Source organism: Octopus sinensis, linkage group LG18, assembly GCF_006345805.1.
Source record: "Octopus sinensis linkage group LG18, ASM634580v1, whole genome shotgun sequence".
Lineage (NCBI taxonomy): Eukaryota > Metazoa > Mollusca > Cephalopoda > Octopoda > Octopodidae > Octopus > Octopus sinensis.
The window spans coordinates 11515711-11538787 of record NC_043014.1 but is presented as its reverse complement, the minus strand read 5'-3'; the positions used below and the strand labels follow the sequence as shown (position 1 = coordinate 11538787).

General features: G+C 39.9%; 1 protein-coding gene across 1 annotated transcript in view; it reads right to left on the bottom strand.

Moving 5' to 3' along the window:
• Nucleotides 1-23077, bottom strand: part of LOC115221416 (nucleoporin SEH1) — a 71032-nt gene that overhangs the window by 3056 nt on the left and 44899 nt on the right. The window contains exon 10 of the mRNA XM_029791598.2: nt 21783-21924. Coding sequence (XP_029647458.2) covers nt 21783-21924 — 142 coding nt within the window. The remainder of the gene's footprint in view (nt 1-21782; nt 21925-23077) is intronic.

Below are 23077 nucleotides of genomic sequence, written 5' to 3'. Positions count from 1 at the left end.
AGGCATGTCCTCCATAGGGTCCTGTCATAATCAACGTCATTACATTTTCCTGCTGAATTTTCAAGGGTGACCAACTGAGACAAGTTGGATATTATCCAACCATCACGTTCTTGGCCTACTCCTTGGTCTCCTGTTGGTTGGATCGGCTTGAAGAATCTGTCTTGTAATCTCTCTATATATAAACAGCAAAATGTCTGTCTGTGTGTGTGTGTGTCCTTTATACAAATCCACAATTTTTCAGTTAGAGGGCTCGCACTTTCTATGGTCATTCAAAACCGTCCAAGGGTGTTCGTGCACATCTTTACATTTTCCCAGTCACCCCGCAAAGCCATTAAAAATAAATAGAAGTTACTTTTTTGTGAATTTTCTATCTAAAACCCAATCAAAATGCCCGAAACTTGATACGCCAATTGAATGCCAGCTAGCTGTATGTGATTGGTCGGAGATTTGGACAGTACTCACATGTATGTGCGCACGCATGCAGCTGTATATGCATGCACTAGGCCGGGTCATAGTGCTAGTTCTAGATAATCCATATGCTTACAACTGTTTCGTAGGTATTGGCATAACCACTTCTTCAGAGCAGAATATCGAATAAACGCGAGGCTTAGTCACCGAGGAGATTTATACATTAAAAATTAACCCAGAATGAAACAAAGAATAGAACAAAGAACAAGTTACAGACACTTTGTATTTATCAGACAAGCTGTCGGTCCGTTAGTTGAAATATGATGTCGTCAGCAGACTGTGATCTGAGACTAAACGCACAGAAAATAAAGAGTTCGAAGAATTATAAATCAAACTGGAAAATAACGATACTGCGATATACACTATCATATACATGCTAATATACACATAAACTCTAGCACAGGAATATAAATATCCACATATAAAGACCAAAAGATGAATTATACAGACATACAATCAGGCGTGTTTACACTCAGATATGTTATCACATATGGAAGCACTCCGTCGGTTACGACGATGAGGGTTCCAGTTGATCCGAATCAACGGAACAGCCTGCTCGTGAAATTAACGTGTAAGTGGCTGAGCACTCCACAGACACGTGTACCCTTAACGTAGTTCTCGGGGATATTCAGCGTGACACAGAGAGTGACAAGGCCGGCCCTTTGAAATACAAGGTACAACAGAAACAGGAAGTAAGAGTGAGAGAAAGTTGTGGTGAAAGAGTACAGCAGGGATCACCACCATCCCCTGCCAGAGCCTCGTGGAGCTTTTAGGTGTTTTCACTCAATAAACACTCACAACGCCCGGTCTGGGAATCGAAACCGCGATCCTACGACCGCAAGTCCGCTGCCCTAACCACTGGGCCATTGCGCCTCCACTATCACATATACATGCACTTACATACGCATACGTATTGCCGATTTCAGTAACAGAAATAGTTAATATATAGACTGTAACTCTAATTATATCAAAATTAGGCTGTCTATGTACAAGTACTTTTTTGACAGTTCAAAATTAAAATATTCCACTTAACTGGCGAAGTACCGATGGAATTTTAAATCTAAAGCCATCGATTTTATACTCGAACGAAGTATTTTGAATTTAATGATGCCATATCAGAGGTGAATGTCAATTGTGTAAGGCGGCGAGCTGGCAGAGACGTGTTTCGCGGTATTTCGCCCGTCGCTACGTTCTGAGTTCAAATTCTGCCGAGGTCGACTTTGCCTTTCATCCTTTCGGGGTCGATAAATTAAGTACCAGTTATGTACTGGGGTCGATGTAATCGACTTAATCCGTTTGTCTGTCCTCTCTGTGTTTAGCCCCTTGTGGGTAGTAAAGAAATAGGTATTTCGTCTGCCGCTACGTTCTGAGTTCAAATTCTGCCGAGGTCGACTTTGCTTTTCATCCTTTCGGGGTCGATAAATTAAGTACCAGTTACGTACTGGGATCGATGTAATCGACTTAATCCGTTTGTCTGTCCTTGTCTGTCCCCTCTATGTTTAGCCCCTTGTGGGTAATAAAGAAATAGATATGTAGCTTTAGAATTTTACTAGCAAATAAAGAAAATTATCAAATAAAAGGAGTGAAATATTTATTAAGTGTAAGACACAAAATTATGAAAGCCTTTATGTGTTACGGGACTTAGAAGTCCAGAAAAATTTAAGTATTACACTCTCATCTAATATATTAGACGTTGTTCTCGTAAGATCAAAATACGAAAATCTCGAACGGCAATCCCTTTGCTCAACTCGTTTTACTCATATGCTTTTTCAACGAATAGTCTTAATACAACATGTTTAGCATTTAAGAGATTTTGTTTAGTGTATTAATCTCAGTGGGACTCATTTAGAAAGAAGTTATTCATAGGCACGATTGGATAAATATCTTTTATCTAGCTAAGACTCATTATTTTATTAAATTTGTGATAAAGACAGTACAAAGAGTAAGGTAGCTTTGCGGGCTGGACAAACACATTAATGAAATGAATTATAATGATGCAAGGATGATAAGGATAAAGAGAAGGCACAAAGCGCCCGCCGACCCTCAGCTTGGGCAGCTCACAGCCTGGTCGGGGGCGAAGAAGAATAGGCTTAGTGCCGAAATATGTAAATTTTTATATTTGTAGTTGTCATTTTAGACGTATTGTAAGAGGTTCGTGGAGGCGCAATGGCCCAGTGGTTAGGGCAGCGGACTCGCGGTCGTAGGATCGCGGTTTCGATTCCCAGACCGGGCGTTGTGAGTGTTTATTGAGCGAAAACACCTAAAAGCTCCACGAGGCCCCGGCAGGGGATGGTGGTGATCCCTGCTGTACTCTTTCACCACAACTTTCTCTCGCTCTTACTTCCTGTTTCTGTTGTACCTGTATTTCAAAGGGCCGGCCTTGTCACTCTCTGTGTCACGCTGAATATCCCCGAGAACTACGTTAAGGGTACACGTGTCTGTGGAGTGCTCAGCCACTTGCACGTTAATTTCACGAGCAGGCTGTTCCGTTGATCGGATCAACCGGAACCCTCGTCGTCGTAACCGACGGAGTGCTTCCATCACCCATTTAGACGTATTGTAAGAGGCTCATTGCTTCATGAAATGATTTGTTAAAGTACTAGCTAAGACTCTTACCATACCTAAATTCTAGTACGAGGGTGAGCTGAAAAGTTCATAGGCTGACTATGAAGAAGTGATGCAAGAGACGTAAAATCTTGCATGCATAACTTTCAAGTCTCCATATTAATAACTGCATTCTTTCTTTCCAGGTAAACTGATACCTGAGTGTTCAAAGAAGACTTCAAAAGTAATTAGTAGCGACTTCTCTTGAAAATGGACAAAATTTGGCATATATCTATGTTTGAAATTATCATCTTTATATATAAAAGGAAGGTTGTGTGCTGTCTGTCTCCTACGATTTAGATTCCTAACTACTCCCACATTTTACGGTGCAGTTTAACCAAAACCGGGTATCTTATAATCGTGATTCATATCGAGCCCTTCTGGGTATTAGCGCGCGTCTACGATGAGTCTACGATAAAAAAAAAATTTACCATCAATTTTAATGCAGTTTTGGCATATATAAGGGAAGTAACTCTCTAAAAATTTATTAAATCTCAGAACGTAAAAAGCTACAGTAACACGCCCCCTTTGTGGTTAGCCATATTGAGATGGCTATTATACTTTACAGCTCTAGAAATGCTTATATAGTTATTTCCCTTACAAACCCGAGCAACGCCGGGCGATACTGCTAGTTACATACATTTACTAAAAAATATCTGTTTTTGCATGTATTTATGCATAGGTATGTACATATATGGAGGCGCAATGGCCCAGTGGTTAGAGCAGCGGATTCGCGGTTTCGATTCCCAGACCGGGCGTTGTGTGTGTTTATTGAGCGAAAACACCTAAAAGCTCCACGAGACTCCGGCAGGAAGTGGTGGCGACCCCTGGTGTAGTCTTTAGTCACAACTTTCTTCCTGTTTCTTGAGTAACACTGCAATGGACTAGCGTCCCGTCCAGCTGGGGGGAACACATACGCCATAGAAACCGGGTCCATGAGCCTGGCTAGGCTTGAAAAGGGCGACGAAATGTACATGTATATGTAATTATTGGTTGGCAAGTTTATGTACCTGTATTTATATATATTTGTGTTATATATATATATATATATAACACACATATATATATCTTAATATATTTTTATGCGTGTCAAACTAGCTATGTATATGTGTGTGTATGTACATACTTTTGTATTTGTGTATATACTCTTTTTCTTGTTTCAGTCATTTGACTGCGGCCATGCTGGAGCACCGCCTTTAGTCGAGCAACTCGATCCCGGGACTTATTCTTTTTGTAAGCCCAGTACTTATTCTATCGGTCTCATTTTGCCGAACCGCTAAGTGACGGGGAAGTAAACACACCAGCATCGGTTGTCAAGCAATGTTAGGGGAACAAACACAGACACACAAACACACACATATATATATATATATATACATATATACGACAGGCTTCTTTCAGTTTCCGTCTACCAAATCCACTCACAAGGCATTGGTCGGCCCAGGGCTATAGCAGAAGACACTTACCCAAGATGCCACGCAGTGGGACTGAACCCGGAACCATGTGGTTGGTTAGCAAGCTACTTACCACACAAATTAGAATTAGACGTGTATGGGCTTTACTGTAGCATTCACATAAGTAGATTTCATTGTATGTACGAGTATATTACTGTTAGTCAGTATATATTCCTATACCAAGATGGGACTCCATCTCACGTTATTTTGCGATCACTTCGACCCCCGACGCGAGGTACACCGCGCACCTGTTCAGGTAAGGTCGATTTGATGGCGGTAGTGAGCGAATGTACAACACATACATTTGATCGCTACAAACAAATCACTTGTGAAGGTTTGTTTCTATAAGAAATTGCAGAACTGTCTTTCTCGGACTACGAGTGACTACCATCGTATTATATTACTCTTTTACTTGTTTCAGTCTTTTGGCTGCGGCCATGCTGGAGCACCGCCTTTAGTCGAGCAAATCGACCCCGGGACTTATTCTTTGTAAGCCCAGTACTTATTTTATCGGTCTCTTTTGCCGAACCGCTAAGTGACGGGGACGTAAACACACCAGCATCGGTTGTCAAGCAATGCTAGGGGGACAAACACAGACACACACACATATATATATATATATATACATATATACGACAGGCTTCTTTCAGTTTCCGTCTACCAAATCCACTCACAAGGCATTGGTCGGCCCAGGGCTATAGCAGAAGACACTTACCCAAGATGCCACGCAGTGGGACTGAACCCGGAACCATGTGGTTGGTTAGCAAGCTACTTACCACACAAATTAGAATTAGACGTGTATGGGCTTTACTGTAGCATTTACATAAGTAGATCTCATTGTATGTACGAGTATATTAGTGTTAATCGTTTATATGTGAATGTTAAAGTTTATACTGTTATGATCATATGTATATAAGTATGTACGAAATACGGTTAAGCATTTCGCCCAGCGTGCAAACGATTTTGCACCCTCTCCGCCTTATCAATCTGGATAATACAAATAATCCCCATAAATCTAACTGCCCCTTTATTTCTTTTTCTCTCACCTCCGCTTTTTTCTGCAATTGGAGAGTGAAAAAGTAATGCCATTTTGTTTAGGACGGGTATAATTACCAACACAGGAACATGTATCATACATCAAAATGAAGCTGGTCCTCTGTGGATCACATCCCTGCTTCTCAACATAGTCACCGTTTCTCTCAATAGTAATGAGAGTATGCATCCCTGCCCCATAAAATTCTGTTGACTGTTCTTTGAGTCACTTCTTCACTACAGTGTTCACTTCCTCGTCACTGGACTATCATCACTTCGGCCCCATGAAAGAGGGTTTGAGAGGCAAACATTATTCCAGTGACGAGGAAGTGCAAACTGTTGTGAAGAAGTGGCTCAAGGAACAGTCAACAGAATTTAACGGGGCAGGGATACATGCTCTCATTCGAAGGTGTAACATTGCTATTGAGAGAAATGGTGACCGTGTTGAGGAATAGGGATGTGATCTACAGAGGACCAGCTTCAGTTTGATGTATGATATATGTTCCTGTGTTGGTAATTATACCCGTCCTAAACAAAATGGCATTACTTTTTGACTCACCCTCGTATATCTTAACTTGTTGGTTTGATATACTACTCTCCTAAAACGTTAATCTCAATACATTTGGATAGTCACAGACTTCTGCTGACGATACCATGTTTTGATTTCCTCATACTTTCAATGAACCCACAAGTCCGTAGCAGGTAAATTGCGTGTTTTTTTAATCTTTAAATATACCTACAACTTATTCTTTGTTTATTATATCATATTTATTTATCTTTTTTATTTACTTGATTCAGTCATTGGATCGCAGTTATTCCGGGGCATCGCCTTGAAGGATTGCTGGCTCGCTAAATTACGGGGACGTAAGCGAACCAATACCGGTGGGGAGGGGTACAGACACGCATTGACATTATGCATACATACATACACACACACATATATATATATATATATATAAGAAATAATTCAGATTCAGTTGAATTAGGTACTTAAGTTGAAGTACCAAGTCGGTCCGGTATTATCCACAGCTTGAAGTAAGGTGGATAAAATCAAAATAAACAACAGGATATCAAGTAGCAATGCAGTGCGACCGTTTCAAGCGACTCCATTTAATTGAACAATGAAATCATTACATAAATTTAAATGCAGCTGAAGATAGCACTGCATTTAAATTGATGTAATGATTGCATTGTTCAATTAAATGGAGCCGCATGAAGCGGTCGTTCTGCATTATTACTTTAAATCCTGTTGCCTGTCGATCTAAGTTTTGTTGCCTTATATGGCGAATATTTAAAATGTAAAATTCATTTTATAAAACTACCTCCTGATGATGATCTGCACAATGTATATATATATATATATATATATATATATATATATATATACACATATATATATATATACATATATATATATACACATATATATATATACATATATATATTTTAATTGATTTGCTTTTCGCAGGAAGGAAAGTTTCTTGTCGAAGATACGTCTCGCTTTTATCCTTCGAAATGTAGAGTAGATGAAACCGTAGCGACTGAAGAAGGGTTTTTTTTCTTCGTGTTAATTGTCCTGTACTCTATTTTTTTGTTGTTTTTAAAAAAATGTCCAGTTCCTTTGGTTTGTGTCTATGTTTTCGTTTCTCATTGTGTTCGACGTCCCTTTGGTGTCCTGTACTCATATATGTACATGTAGAGGTAGGTACGTACATATATGTTTATATATATGCATATGTTTCATTTCATTTATTAATATAATATATATATATATATATATATATATATAATGTATATATTGTAAAGAAGTTAATTTATAAACGTATACATTTAGTTGCATAAGAGTGCATATTTGACAAATAATCTTGATTTCCACCTGGTTGTGTTTTATTGTCAAATAACGGCAAGCCAAATCAGACCATAACTGTGGCCTATGCCAGTGCTGTATAACCAGCCCATTTAAGAGTACCCTTCAATCATTGAACAATAAACTATGTTTACGAAGACCTGTTGAGGTAAGTGAAATCGCTGTCGTAGCCGATGACAGTACCGCTTGATTGGCACCCGTGCCAGTGGAACGTTAAAAGCACCATTCGAGCGTGATCGTTGCCAGGGTCAATGACTGGCTCCCGTACCGGTGGCACGTAAAAAAAGCACCTTTCCAGCGTGGTCGTTCCAGTGCCGCCGGACTGGCTTTTGTGCAGGTTGCACGTGAAAAGCACTATTTGAGCGTGGGCGATGCCAGTACCGCCTGACTGGCCCTCGTGCCGGTGGCAGGTAAAAGCACCAACTACACTTTCGGAGTGGTTGGCGTTAGGAAGGGCATCCAGCTGTAGAAACTTTGCCAGATCAGATTGGAGACTGGTGCAGCCTTCTGGCACGCCAGCCCTCAATTAAACCGTCCAACCCATGCTAGCATGGAAAGCGGACGTTAAACGATGATTATATATATATATACATACGACACGAACTGCTTTCAGTTTCCGTCTACCAAAATACATCCACAAGGCTTAGGTTGACCCGAGGCTATACTAGTAGATACTTGCTCAAGCTTCCGTACACAGGGATTGAACCCTAACCATGTGGTTAGAAAGCAAATTTCTTGCCACACAGCTAGGCCTAATATATATATATATATATATATATATATATATATATATATATATATATATGCACACACACATTGTGAATGAATTTGGTAGATGGAGACTGTGTGGAAGCCCGTCGTATATGTGTCTGAATGTCTTTGTTGGTCACTTTCCCCCACTGCTTGACAACCTGTGTTGGTTTGTTTACATTACCATAACTTAGCAGTTACCAGAATATATATAAAAAAAAAACCACTCAGTTTGACTTGCTTCACTGTGCCCCTACAAGGCGCTGCCCCAGCATGACCGCAGTGAAAAGACTGGAAGAAACAAAAGATAAAAGACATGGTGAAAGTTTACTCGTGTCCAAATACGACGACTCTTTGAAAAATAAATTTCTTGGGTGTTACTATGGAAGTCCGCTAAGAGAGGACAACCGCCAACCGCAGTGAAACCGGTAAGTTTCAGAATTAAGCAAGTTTTCTAGGATCTCTCCGTTTGCTCTTTTACTTTTATTTGTTTCAGTCATTTGACTGCGGCCATGCTGGAGCACCGCCTTTAGTCGAACAGATCGACCCCAGGACTTATTCTTTGTAAGCCTGGTACTTATTCTATCGGTCTCTTTTTGCCGAACCGCTAAGTTACGGGGACGTGAACACACCAGCATCGGTTGTCAAGCGATGATGGGAGGACAAACACAGACACACACACACATATATACGACGGGCTTCTTTCAGTCTCCATCTACCAAATCCACTCACAAGGCTTTGGTCGACCTGAGGCTATAGTAGAAGACACTTGCTCAAGGTGCCACGCAGTGAGACTGAACCCGGAACCATGTGGTTAGTAAGCAAGCTACTTACCACACAGCCACACCCTGCTCGTTAGGATGTCTGTTATCAAAATAAGTACCAGTTCAGTACTGAGGTCGATGTAATGTACCAGCCTCCTCCGCCGAATTTGCTGGCTTTTTGCCAAAATTTGAAACCAATCAAATTACAACCACTTTAGTACTCGACTGGTACTTATTTTATCAATCCCGAAAAGTTGAAACGCAAAGTTGACCTCGGCAGAATTTGAACTCAGAATGTAAATCCGGAAGAAATAATGCTAAGCATTTAGCTCGGCGTGCTAAACCTCTATTTTCAGGATAAAGCAATTTTTTTTCTAGATTCTTCTTGATTAACAAATGAGCAGTGCTTTTTCTGGAAAGAGCTCTTCAGTCTCTCGAATCTTTCCATTGCTATTTTTTTTAGGGAAAAATACCAACAATATCCCATATCGTGTTTGAGTAGCTTTCTTATCGTATTTACAGCATCTCGAAAGAGCCCAGAAGCTGGCTACCCGCATGGTTCATGGTCTCAAAAATTTGTCCTACGAAGAAAGGCTGAGGACGCTCGACCTTTATTCTCTTGAAAAACGCCGCCGCCGTGGTGATCTCATTCTCGCCCACAACATCATAAGCGGAAAGTGTAACCTCTCGAAAGAGCTGTTCTTCACTCCTGCTCCAGAGCGTCGGCTGCGGGGTCATTCCGAAAAGCTCTACCTGCGACGATTTCATCTCAATCGAAGGAGAGGAGCTTTCTCCGCCCGGGTTGCGGATCCGTGGAACAAGCTGCCAGACGAGATGGTGAAGATGCCGACGACCGCTTTGTTCAAAGCCTCCCTGGACCTCAAGTGGCCTGAACTCTTTACATGAACACCACCCTGTACTTAACTCCATGTCCCCCTACATGGCCTTGCTTTTTGCTTTTGAGCCAAATTAACTAACTAACTAACTAACATAAGTCACACTCTTGTATAAGCTGTACTGCTAATTTAGCGTTAAATGTTGGTACAATTTTATTTTTCCTGCATAGTTTTTGCTTTGCTCATGTATAAGTCGCATTCCATTTTTTCGCAGTTAAATTCAAACATAAAAAAAAGTGTGACTTTTTTTTATACAGGTAAATACGGTACATACATATGTCCAAACATGTATGTTCCACTACACTCCATCGCCGCAGGATTGTTTTACCATATGATTATATATATGATTATAGCGAGTGAAATGCATAAAAACCTTCACTCGCTTTTTATTCATAACTGCTTTCCTCCCGGCAGTCCTGCATTAGCTGGAATGACCAGAAACTGAATAATCTTCAGGTTTTGCATCAGAGTATCTTTCTCAGAAGATAGTTGAACTGAACATCCATTTCCCCCGAGCTACATCATATGACTACCTTCTCTCATCCTTAGCTTCCTTTGAGTTCTTCAATGAATAGTTTCAACCCATCTTTGTTAATCAGTCGCCTTTTTGTGTATATTATATATATATATATATAAACGATAAACGTCGCCCTTTTCAAGCCTAGCCAGGCTCATGGGCCTGGTTTCTCGGTTTCTGTGGCGTATGTGTTCCCCGCCAGCTGGACGGGACGCCAGTCCATCGCAGCCGTTACTCAAGAAACAGGAAGAGAGAGTAATAGAAAGTTGGGGCGAAAGAGTACAACAGGGGTTTCCACCACCCCCTGCCGGAGCTTTTAGGTGTTTTCGCTCAATAAACACACACAACACCCGGTCTGGGAATCGAAACCACGATCCTCTGACCGCGAGTCCACTGCCCTAACCACTGGGCCATTGCGTCTCCAAATTATATATATAATACACATACTATGACCGAATTTCCCATCAAAGGCAACATGAGAGTATTCAGTTTTTGCTGAACGACCTGTACAAATTATTTGTTTATAGTGTACATTAGCTCACTCCCTCCATCAAACTGACATTGCCTGAACAGGTGAACAGTGTATGTCAGGTGTCAAAGCCATCACAGAACAATCTCTCTATATATAAACGGCAAAATGTCTGTGTGTGTGTGTGTCCTTTATACAAATCCACAATTTTTCAGTTAGAGGGCTCGCACTTTCTATGGTCATTCAAAACCGTCCAAGGATGGTCGTGCACATCTTTACATTTTCCCAGTCACCCCGCAAAGCCATTAAAAAATCAACAGAAGTGACTTTTTTGTGAATTTTCTATCCAAAACCCAATCAAAATGCCCGAAACTTGATACGCCAATTGAATGCCAGTTAGCTGTATGTGATTGGTCGGAGATTTGGACAGTACTCGCGTGTATGTACGCATGCACTAGCAATATGACCCGGCGTTGCCGGGTCATAGTGCTAGTATGAGATAAAGTGCTTTGCTCAAGAACATAACACATCACCCGGTCCACGAACTGAAGTCACAAACTTGTGATTATTATAGGTACAGCACCCAAGCCACTAGGCCATGTGCCCTCACACACACATATATAAATATATATATACAGATACCCATTCACACACACATTCATCCATACAGATATGCATAAATACAAATTATATATATATAAATATACACTCCTGTGTGTGTGTGTATATTTTTGCAAACAATTTACAGATGCAAGTGTTACCAGTTGAAAGCTCTACATACCTGATGCTAGAAGGCTTATGATATCATCAGGAAAGAATGTGCGCCATTCTGGGGTCTTCCTCTCAACAGCATCATTGCATACCAGCCCCTTCCCTAAAATGAGTCCTGCTTGCTAGACCAGCTTGTCATCAGGTTTCACTCAATATTCTCCTAGCCATTGCTCATCGTCTCTTTTTAACCAAATCCAGTGGCTAGCCTTCTCCACTGTAGTTAGTTAGTTAATTTTTTGGCTCAAAAAGCAAAAAGCAAGGCCATGTAGGGGGACATGGAGTTATGTACAGGGTGGTGTTCATGTAAAGAGTTCAGGCCACATGAGGTCAAGGGAGACTTTGAAACGAGCGGTCGTTGGCATCTTCACCATCTCGTCTGGCAGCTTATTCCACGGATCCGCAACCCGGACGAAGAAAGCCCCTCTCCTTCGATTGAGATGAAATCGTCACAGATAGAGCTTTTCGGAATGACCCCGCAGCCGACGCTCTGGAGCAGGAGTGAAGAACAGCTCTTTTGAGAGGTTACACTTTCCGCTTATGATGTTGTGAGCAAGAATGAGATCTCCACGGCGTCGTCGTTTTTCTAAAGAATAAAGGTCGAGCAATTTGGATGTCACTCATGGTGGTATTTGTTTTATAAGTTAGACCTAGTGACAATGACAGTTGCCTCATACTGTGTCCAACAAACAAATTCTCTGTGGACCAGTGATGGAGAGTTCAAATATATTCCAAAAGATATTTGAACCTGCAAAAGCTTTGAACTGCAGTTTGTTCTGGAAAAAAATTCTTGCTTAAGAGAAAAATGTGTTAAAACACCATAATCAGTTCTGAGCACTCTTCACTGGACTTCTGGATGCCTTTTGATCTCATTAGTTCTCTTCTGTACCAGCTACCACTACCAAGGAAGACAACTCTGAAGCAAAGTTTCCTTTAACAGAAATCCGTCAATACTATGTAGTGATAGCACACAGTGGCTGTCAGAGCAGAACTGAATCATGAGTAGATGTGTGAAGCAGTGACATAGAATAAACACATTTTGGTCTTAAAGCAAGAATTTATAGAGCTTGTAGAGTGGTTGATAAAATCGCTTGCAGCACATATTTGTCTCCCTTTATGTTCTTCTGATTTCAAATCCTGCTGGCTTCAACTTTGCCTAAGAAATTATTATCATTATTATTACCTCTGCCTTAGCGAAGGTGGAGGTATTGTTTTCGGTCTTGTTTGTTTGTCTGCCTGTGGACAAGATATCTCAAGAACTGCTGAATGGATTCAGATGAAACTTTCAGGGATGTTTGGCCTCGTGACTGGCACAAACTAATTAGATTTTGGAATCGATCCGGTACTGGACAAGGATTCTGGATTATTTTTCCTGTTTTTTTTTACTTAATTTTTGAGAGCGGTTGGGTTCATTTTTAGTTTTCTCGTTTGTGAGAGCAGTCAAGTTTATTTCAGATATTCTCATTTTAAAAATCATCTCTGGCTAATCGTTGAGAGGATGTTGGTGTTGCCTTGGTTACAGTTTGTACTCTATGAATGCTCTTGTTGTTATTATTTTTATTATCAATCTACTAAAGCCCTGAAAAAAAATCAACAGGATTTGTTTAACTGCAATCAATAATGACTGAGATAAGTTCATAGAAATATTAACCTCATTCTGAAAGTGAAAGTAAAAGTTGTTTTTTTTTGTTTGTCAGAATGTTAATAACATAAAAGTGGAAAATACAAGTAACTGACGAAAATAATTCCATTGAAATAAAACAAAATAATACAAACAGGAAAAAATGGTAGGACAAAACTGTGTAAAAAAAAAAAAAGGTGGAATAAGGATTGGTAAGCACGAAAAACAAAGGTAACAAGCATTGAAAACGGAATGAAACATTTTAATGTTTTTTTTTCTTCTTATATTCATTCAGGCATGGTTATGTGGAAAGAAGCTTGCTTCCCGACTATATGGTCTTAAGTTCAGTCCCACTACATGACACCTTGGGCAAGTGTCTTCTACTATGGCCCTGGATTGACCAAATCCTTATGAGTATATCTGATAGATGGAAACTGAAAGAAGTCCATTTTATACATATGTATATCTATACATACACATGTGTGCGTGTATGTATATAAGTGTATAAATGTAGATGTACATTTGTACATTTATAAATGTGTATGAGTTACTGTGTCTTTACCATGGCATCATGTGATAGTCGTAAATGAGTGCCACTGTTATGCAAGAGGTGTCCTTCATTCTGAATCTTCTGTGAAAAGCATGTCGTGTCTTGGGGAAATATTACATATTACCTTACTTGGAAACAGGTAAGGGTTGGTGAAGGCTGGGTATCTGACCCTTTTTTACAGAAAAAAAAGATCCACTTCAAAAAATTCTGATCCATGTAAGCATGGAAAAGTGGACATTAAAATGATGATTATAAATTCTTCCACGTGCAAACTTGGACATTTGTGTACCAAAAAGCTAAAAAAAAAAAAAACCCCAAAATACTGTACAGAAACTGGAGCTCAGCACTATTCCAGTATCATTCTGGTGCGAAAGGTGATAGTGCCTAGGTTAGTCTATCATTTAACCAGTATACTATGTAGGGAGCTAGTTAAATACTGAATTATTCTTTAGTCTTTGTGTCTGGCTATAGACACTGACTAGATGGACACAAAGCTCTTTATCTTGCCCTGACTATTTCTTTTCATAAAGGGTTTTATTTGGTTCAGTTTTCAAGTTAGTCAATAATAACCCAAATATGTATTCTTTCTCCATATGTTAAGCATTTCTATTCTTGGTCAAGTGATAATCAGTCTAATTATTATGGTGTTGCACTGAAAATCACAAGATTGTGGTTTCGATACCTGGACCTGGTAGTGTGTGATGTGCTCTTGAGCAAAGCACTTCAGTTCACATTGCTCCCGTTCATTTGGCCATAAAGTAGACCTGTGACAGACTGGCATCCTGTTCTGGAGGAGTGTTGAAATCTTGGTCACTTATGCAACTTGGAAACGAGTCCTGTGAGTCTTAGGACTTAAGACAATAGTGTGGAAGACGATGACGATAATGGTAATGAGAAAAATCATTTTGGCATGGCTGTGTGGTTAGGGAGCTTGCTTCCTAGCTACATGGTTTTGGGGACAGTTCCACTGCATGGCACTTTGGGTAGGTGTCTTCCGCTATAGCCCCGAGCCGACTGAAGCTTTGTGATTGAATTCGGCAGGCGGAAGTTACTGCCGTGTATGTATATGTGCGTGTAGGTGCTTGTGCCTCTCCGAAAGAGAGAGAGGAATGGACCCAGTGTGCATAACGACACATTACTTGAAAGGACCCAATGTTCTTTGACACGCTTTCTTTTTCATAAAAGTGTCTGCTCTTTTCATTCTTCAAGCTGCATTCTATTCTGGTTCAAATATATATTCTTTCTTCTCCATAAAGCAACATTTATATTTACAGCCTAAAGATAACCAACAAGCAAATTCATTTCTTGAAGATGAAGGGACAGTGCCCATAATCATTGTGGGTCTCCAGCCACTGGTGAGACTAATATGGTTGACCTTCAACCCTTTAGCATTCAAATTACTCTGTCAAAATGTAAGGCTAATTAATTTACAAATTACTCAATGTTTTATCTCATAGCTTTGAAATTTCAATGTGAGAGCCTGTATTTAGAATGACATTGTAGGGTAAGTGTGAAAGGCCAAATATGGCCAGTTTGAACATAAGACAGGTAGAATATTTGAGCTGAATATGGCTTGTCAAAATGCTAAAGGGTTAAGTTGATAACTGCAAGAAAAGACTTATCCTGTGATAACATTTGGAGGCAGATGGACTTGGAATATCAGTTAGTGCAGGTGTTGTGTGTACAAAGGAGAAGGAGAGGGGGGAACACAGAATTAGTAATGAGAAACAGGTGTGTCATGCAAGCCTAGATGGAGGTTGGTATGCAGCTAGCAAGCGCCAACAAGTAGAAGTTCAATAAAAACAATTTAATATGTGTCTTGAAAAATGAATAACTATCACCTGGAGCCTACGTCAAACAAATAAAACCAAGATCATTATTATATCTGGATGGAAGCACTCTGTCGGTTACGACGATGAGGGTCCGAATTAACGGAACAGCCTGCTCGTGAAATTAACGTGTAAGTGGCTGAGCACTCCACAGACACGTGCACCCTTAACGTAGTTCTCGGGGATATTCAGCGTGACAGAGAGTGACAAGGCCGGCCCTTTGAAATACAGGTACAACAGAAACAGGAAGTAAGAGTGAGAGAAAGTTGTGGTGAAAGAGTACAGCAGGGATCACCACCATCACCTGCTGGAGCCTCGTGGAGCTTTTAGGTGTTTTCGCTCAATAAACACTCACAACGCCCGGTCTGGGAATCGAAACCGATCCTATGACCGCGAGTCCGCTGCCCTAACCACTGAGCCATTGCGCCTCCACCATTATTATATCTACAAAGGCAGCGAATGGGCAGGTGGGGCAAAATACTTAGTGATATTTCACCTGTCTTTACATTTCAGGGGTCAATAAAATAACTACTAGTTGAGCACTGGGGGTAATTAATCTACTTATCTCCTCCCTAAAATTGCTGGCTTTGTGCCCAAATTTGAAACAATAACTACAAGACTAGTAGAGGAAGCAAGCTGGCAGAATTATTTGTACGTTGGATAAAATGCTTAGCTGCACTTTGTCTCCTTTATGTTCTGAGTTCAAATTCCACTGGGGTTGACTTTGTCTTTCATCCTTTCAGGTTCAATAAAATAAGTACCAGTTGAGGACTGGGATTGATGTAATCAACTTAACCCCTCCCTGAAATTGCTGGCCTTGTGCTAAAATTTGAAACGATTATTACTATATCTACATACTTGGAGTTGCCAATTGTATTTCTAGTTTAAGTGAAGGCGCAGGATTGGCTGTGTGGTAAGTAGTTTGCTTACCAACCACATGGTTCCAGGTTCAGTTCCACTGCGTGGCACCTTGGGCAAGTGTCTTCTATTATGGCCTCGGGCCGACCAAAGCCTTGTGAGTGGATTTGGTAGACAGAAACTGAAAGAAGCCTGTCGTATATATATGTGTGTGTGTGTGTGTGTGTATATGTTTGTCCTCCCCACCAACATTGCTTGACAACTGATACTGGTGTGTTTATGCCCCCGTAACTTAGCAGTTTGACAAAAGAGACCAATAGAATAAGTCCTGGGGTCGATTTGCTGTTAAATAATCATTTCAAATTTTGGCACAAGGCCAGCAATTTCGAGGAAGGGGTAAGTCGATTACATTGACACCAGTTCTCAACTGGTACTTATTTTTTATCGACCTCGGCAGAATTTGAACTTAGAACGTTGGGTAAAAAGCTTAGTGGTATTTTGTCTGTCTTTACGTTCTAATGTTTTGCCAGCTTGCCACCTTATGGATATTAAATGATATGGATGATGATGATGATGATGATATATATGTCTATATACATATATCTGTCACCCTACCCACTGCTTGACAACCAATGCTGGTTTGTTTATGCCCTTATAACTTAGTAGATCAGCAAAAGAGACTGATTAAATAGTACCAGACTTAAAAATCAAAGATCATTTTTCTGAACGTTAGCCTCATGCTTGGAGGCGAAATTATTTTCCATTGTTTATGTCCATATCACCCATATTAACTTTGTGGTTTGACAAAAGAGATCAATAGAATGAATATGTTTAAAAAAAAAAACGCAGGAGTGGCTGTGTGGTAAGTAGCTTGCTAACCAACCACACGGTTCAGGGTTCAGTCCCACTGTGTGGCATCTTGGGCAAGTGTCTTCTGCTATAGCCCCGGGCCAACCAAAGCCTTGTGAGTGGATTTGGTAGACGGAAACTGAAAGAAGCCTGTCGTATATATGTATATATGTATGTGTGTGTGTGTTTGTCCCCCTAGCATTGCTTGACAACCGATGCTGGTGTGTTTACGTCCCCGTCACTTAGCGATTCGGCAAAAGAGACCGATAGAATAAGTACTGGGCTTACAAAGAATAAGTCCCGGGGTCGATTTGCTCGACTAAAGGCGGTGCTCCAGCATGGCCGCAGTCAAATGACTGAAACAAGTAAAAGAGTGAAGAGTAAAGAGTAAGGACTGGAGTTAATTTTTCAACAAATGTCCTTCAAGGAAGTGCTCCAGAAGGTTCACAGTCCAATGACAGATACATGTAAATGGTAAAAGATAAAGACTAATGTTTGGTTGTGACTGTAATTTCAACTCACATCCAGAAAATTTGTCTTCTTGTTTAAATCAAAACCAGCTATTACGTCATATTCTGCAGTTGCTGTACCATAAGGCGGCGAGCTGGCAGAAACGTTAGCAAGCCGGGCGAAATGCGTAGCCGTATTTCGTCTGCCGCTACGTTCTGAGTTCAAATTCCGCCGAGGTTGACTTTGCCTTTCATCCTTTTGGGGTCGATTAAATAAGTACCAGTTACGCACTGGGGTCGATATAATCGACTTAATTTGTTTGTCTATCCTTGTTTGTCCCCTCTGTGTTTAGCCCCTTGTGGGTAATAAAGAAATAAGTTGCTCTACCATAACCAAGTATTCTGCAAAATTTGTCAATTTGATTCTGATTTTTAGAGGGGATTAGAGGAACGAAAGCAGACAAATGTAAGTTGATAGTCTGAGAATGAGGGAGACGAAAAAAAAAAGAGAAAGTATGAGAGAGAGAGGGGGAAAGTATGAGAGGAGAGAGTGTGAAGTGGTGAGAAAAGCAGATATATATAGTGATAAACAGGACCAGAGAGAGAGAGAAAAGAAAATTATTATAAGAAGCAATGTGCACAATGAGGAGCAGCATTGGTAGGTGTAATAGTAAGACACAGAGATTCAGCACTGTGGTGGCAGCAGAGAATTTGGTGATAGCTACATATAAAAGAAAGACAAGGGGAAGATGGACACACACAAGCATATATTTAACCCTTTAGTGTTCGCATTATTCTGCCAAAATTAATCCTTTTTTATCCACATTGCCTTGAACTATTCAGGCATTATCTTGGTGCTATGAGATTTTGATGAGGTAGCTGTTAATTTTTAAAACGACATTGTAGGGCTGGTGTGAGAGACCAGATCTGGCCAGTTTGACCATAAAACAGGCAGAATACTTTTGGTCGGATATGGCCGGTTTAAATGCTAAAGGGTTAACCCTTCTGTTACCAACCCAGCTGAAACCGGCTCTGGTTCTGAATACAAATGTCTTGTTTTCATAAGTTTTGAATTAAAATCTTCCAGCAAACCGTAGTCACATTTTATGTTCCTAACACTAGCTGAATGATAACTAAGTTATTTTACTAAATTCTTTGTTGTAGTTGAAAGTAACCCAGAGCGTCTCAAAATAAATACAGTAACGAAAGGGTTGAACATAGGTACAAAAATAGAAGCAAAGTGAAAAGGTCATAAGCCTTAACTCATCTAAATAGCTTTGTAAAGTTATTAACTAAACTTATTGACAGAGAACATAAACTGTTTAACATTAAATTGTTTAGGACACTCTCTAGTTATTTGCCTCATTAAAAATGCACAATATATCATGTATCTAAGGAAAGAAACACACACACACACACACATATATATATATATATATATATATACACATACATACATAATATATAGGCATAGGAGTAGCTGTGTGGTAAGTAGCTTGCTTACGAACCACATAGTTCCGGGTTCACTGTGTGGCACCTTGGGCAAGTGTCTTCTACTATAGCCTCAGGCCGACCAAAACCTTGTGAGTGGATTTGGTAGACGGAAACTGAAAGAAGCCCGTTGTATATGTGTGTGTATATATATATATATATACGTATGTGTGTGTATATGTTTGTGTGTCTGTGTTTGTCCCCCCAACATCGTTTGACAACCGATGCTGGTGTGTTTATGTCTTCGTAACTTAGCGGTACGGCTAAAGAGACCGATAGAATAAGTACTAGGCTTACAAAGAATAAGTGCTGGGGTCTATTTGCTTGACTAAAGGCGGTGCTCCAGCATGGCCACAGTCAAATGACTGAAACAAGTAAAAGAGTGAAAGAGTAAAGAGAGTATCTTATTAGGAAAGAAGCATAGATACACATAATGTAGATGTTAATAGTTAATAGTTAATTATTAATTAATGGGTTGTGCTTGTAGTGTTCTCTCTACATGGGTTACTTGCATTCCCAGCAATAGCAGAAAAATAGCCCTAATATCAATCTATACTTTCTGAAAATATCTAAGACTACCTTGGATAATGGAGTACATCTCACCTCATTTATCACTGATCCAGGTAACTCAGTATGCTCAACTGTAAACTCAATTGCTTATTGCAAACTGATCTGCGATAAAATGAGTTGCTAATCAGTCAAATATTCTGCTTGGACAGCAAAAGCATGCCCCAGTGACTATCCATAACTTGGGGGTCATAAAACGAAACCTATTTTCCCCGTCTGTTCTCATCATCATTTAGCACCCATTTTCCATGCTGGGATGGGTTAGATGGTTCAACTAGAACTGGTAAGTTGGAGAGCTGCACCAGGCTCCAGTCTTTTGGCTTGGTTTCTACAGCTGGATGCCTTTCCTAATGCCAACCACTCCATAGAGTGTACTAAGTGCCTTTTACATGTCACTGGCATGGTATGATTTATCACTGATTCATTTCACATGGTGTTGTTTTGGAACCAAACATCCATGACAAAAGTGGATAGATGTATTAAATACATGATGTTTGGAAAAAACTACACACACAAAAAAGCAAAGTACTTATGACTAAACCTAGAACTAAACAACCTCAGATATCATAGCACCACTACCAAAGAGGAACCATTCATTTCTAAACAGATGAATATGTAGAGGAATGAGATTATGAAATTATGTTATCTATGCAATTTACTACAGGTATGGTCATAGCTGTGTAATTAAGAAGCTTACTGCCCAACCATGTGGTCTTGGGTTCAGTCCCAATGCACAGTACCTTGGGCAAGTATCTTCTTCTACAGTTCCTGGCTGACCAAAGACTTGTGAGTGGATTTGGTAGACAGAAACAGAAAGAAGCTCATTATATATATATGTGGAGGCGCAATGGCCAAGTGGTTAGGGCAGCGGACTCGCGGTTTCGATTCCCAGACCAGGCGTTGTGAGTGTTTATTGAGCGAAAACACCCAAAAGCTCCAGCAGGGGGGGGGGGGGGGTGATCCCTGCTGTACTCTTTCTTCTGTATGCCTATGTGTCTTTGTCCCCTAACATTACTTGACAACCATTGTTGGTTTGTTTATGTCCTTCTAACTTAGAGGGTTCGAGAGATAAGTAAGCATGGTTAAAAATAAGTATTGATGGGGACTTCAAAGTAGTGCCCCACCATGGATACAGTCCAATGACTGAAACAAGTAAAAGATGCCCCCTTTGGAGAACAAAATAAAATGCCCTACTCAAGTAAAAAACTAGGTCCAACTGTAAACTTTTAAAATAACTTACCGTCTTTCTAGAGCACTTGGGCAAAAGCGTGGAAGGGTTAATTAAGGTGTGAATTAGTGTAACTATTCCAAACTTCTGTAACTGCAGCACTAGAATTCTTTAACATTTTTGTTAAAGAGTATTATGGGAATACTTAAAGGCAGAATGTATTAAAATCTATTTTGTTTTACTACACAAAAGAATTCTGTTTCAATATACAAAAAAAAAAAAAAAAAAAAAAAATTCTAAAACTATTATTTTTTCCTTCAAGGGATATTATCATACACATAAGCTCTCAAATGTGAGGATATTGAATTTGATACCAAAATGACTTTTATTCAAATATTTAACAGATGGAAATTTTTTTTCTTCAGCAACAAACTCCTCCAAAGAGATAATGCATGCATTAGCTTTTCCTGCTAAGCATACCCTCCAATATTTAACACACATTATTATTTTCATTTCATCATTTAGCGTCCGTTTTCCATGCTAGCATGGGTTATTATTATTATTATTAGTAGTAGTAGTACTAGTAGTAACTGATCAAAATAATGCATGGATGCTTTTCTTGCATTGTTTTTTTTTTTTTTGGAGGCAGGATGATGGAAAGAATATGATAAAAGTTAGCAGGAAAGGATCAAAAAATTGGTTTGATAATGTGGGTTGGTTGAAAGAATAACAGTTTAAAAAGGTTGGGGTGATATGCAAAAATTAGGTTGTGGCACCCCCAGAGTTTCCTACAGGGACCACCCTGTAGTACCTTTTGTTTGATCCAGGTCCTGCCGATAAACTTGATGTTGCAATCGGAGACAAATCAGACTTCGACTGACCAAATTCGCAGATTGTTTGAGGAATGTCACCAACTAAAACCGATATACATTTCCAGTTACGAAGATAATTAGCTGAAATAAAATAAAATAAAATAATAATAATGATAACAACAATGATTTCAAATTTTGGCACAAGGCCAACAATTCTGGGGAGGGGATAAGTTGATTACATCGACCCCAGTACTCAACTGGTACTTATTTTATCAACCCAGAAAGGATATATGGCAAAGCTGACCTTGGTGGAATAATAATAATAATAATAATAATAATAACAATAATGATTTCAAATTTTGGCACAAGGCCAACAATTCTGGGGAGGGGATAAGTTGATTACATCGACCCCAGTACTCAACTGGTACTTATTTTATCAACCCAGTAGAACCGTCCAACCCATGCTAGCATGGAAAACGGACGCTAAACGACGATGATGATGATGATGAAAGGATATATGGCAAAGCTGACCTTGGTGGAATAATAATAATAATAATAATAATAATAATAATAATAAATGCCCTGATGCAGGACCAGGCAGTGGCTCTTGTGGCTCCTGATCTTAACTGATTGGAAGTGTTATCATGTACATTGTTTTGTCTTGGTATAAAAGATGGGCTGCAGCAAATATTCTGCTCAATATCACAGATTTGCTTGTCAGTTGTTTGACTTTAACCAGTTGAACATGTCCCTTAGTGGCTGACGGTATGTGCATCTCTGATCACGAGCAGAAGTAGTGGGGGAGCATCATAGCCATGTGTTCAGAGGGATTCTTTGGTGTTTGAATAATTAACCTCCGGAAACATGGGTGTTTCGTTCAACATCCTTAAACAACCCTTATTCAGGGACCTTTTGAGCGGGATGGGTTACTCGACCAGAAGAAAATTCTAACTGGGCCCCAACTGCAAGGTCATGTGCTGTTTATCTTGATATGAGATCACCATGTCGCGCACATATGGTTGTGATGCATGTGCCTAGTGTACCCTTATCAGACGGGTATTCATGATGGGTATACTGGGCTTCGTATATTTTACCCCAGTGTCACTTTGATGGCATGCACTGCTCTCTCACTCAATAATACTACTACTACTACTACTACTAATAATAATAATAATAATAATCCTTTCCACTGGCGGTACAAGGTCTCAAATTTGTGGAGAGGGGTCTAGTTGATTACATCGGCCCCAGTTTTTCACTGGTAATTAATTTATCGACCCCCAAAAAGATGAAAGGC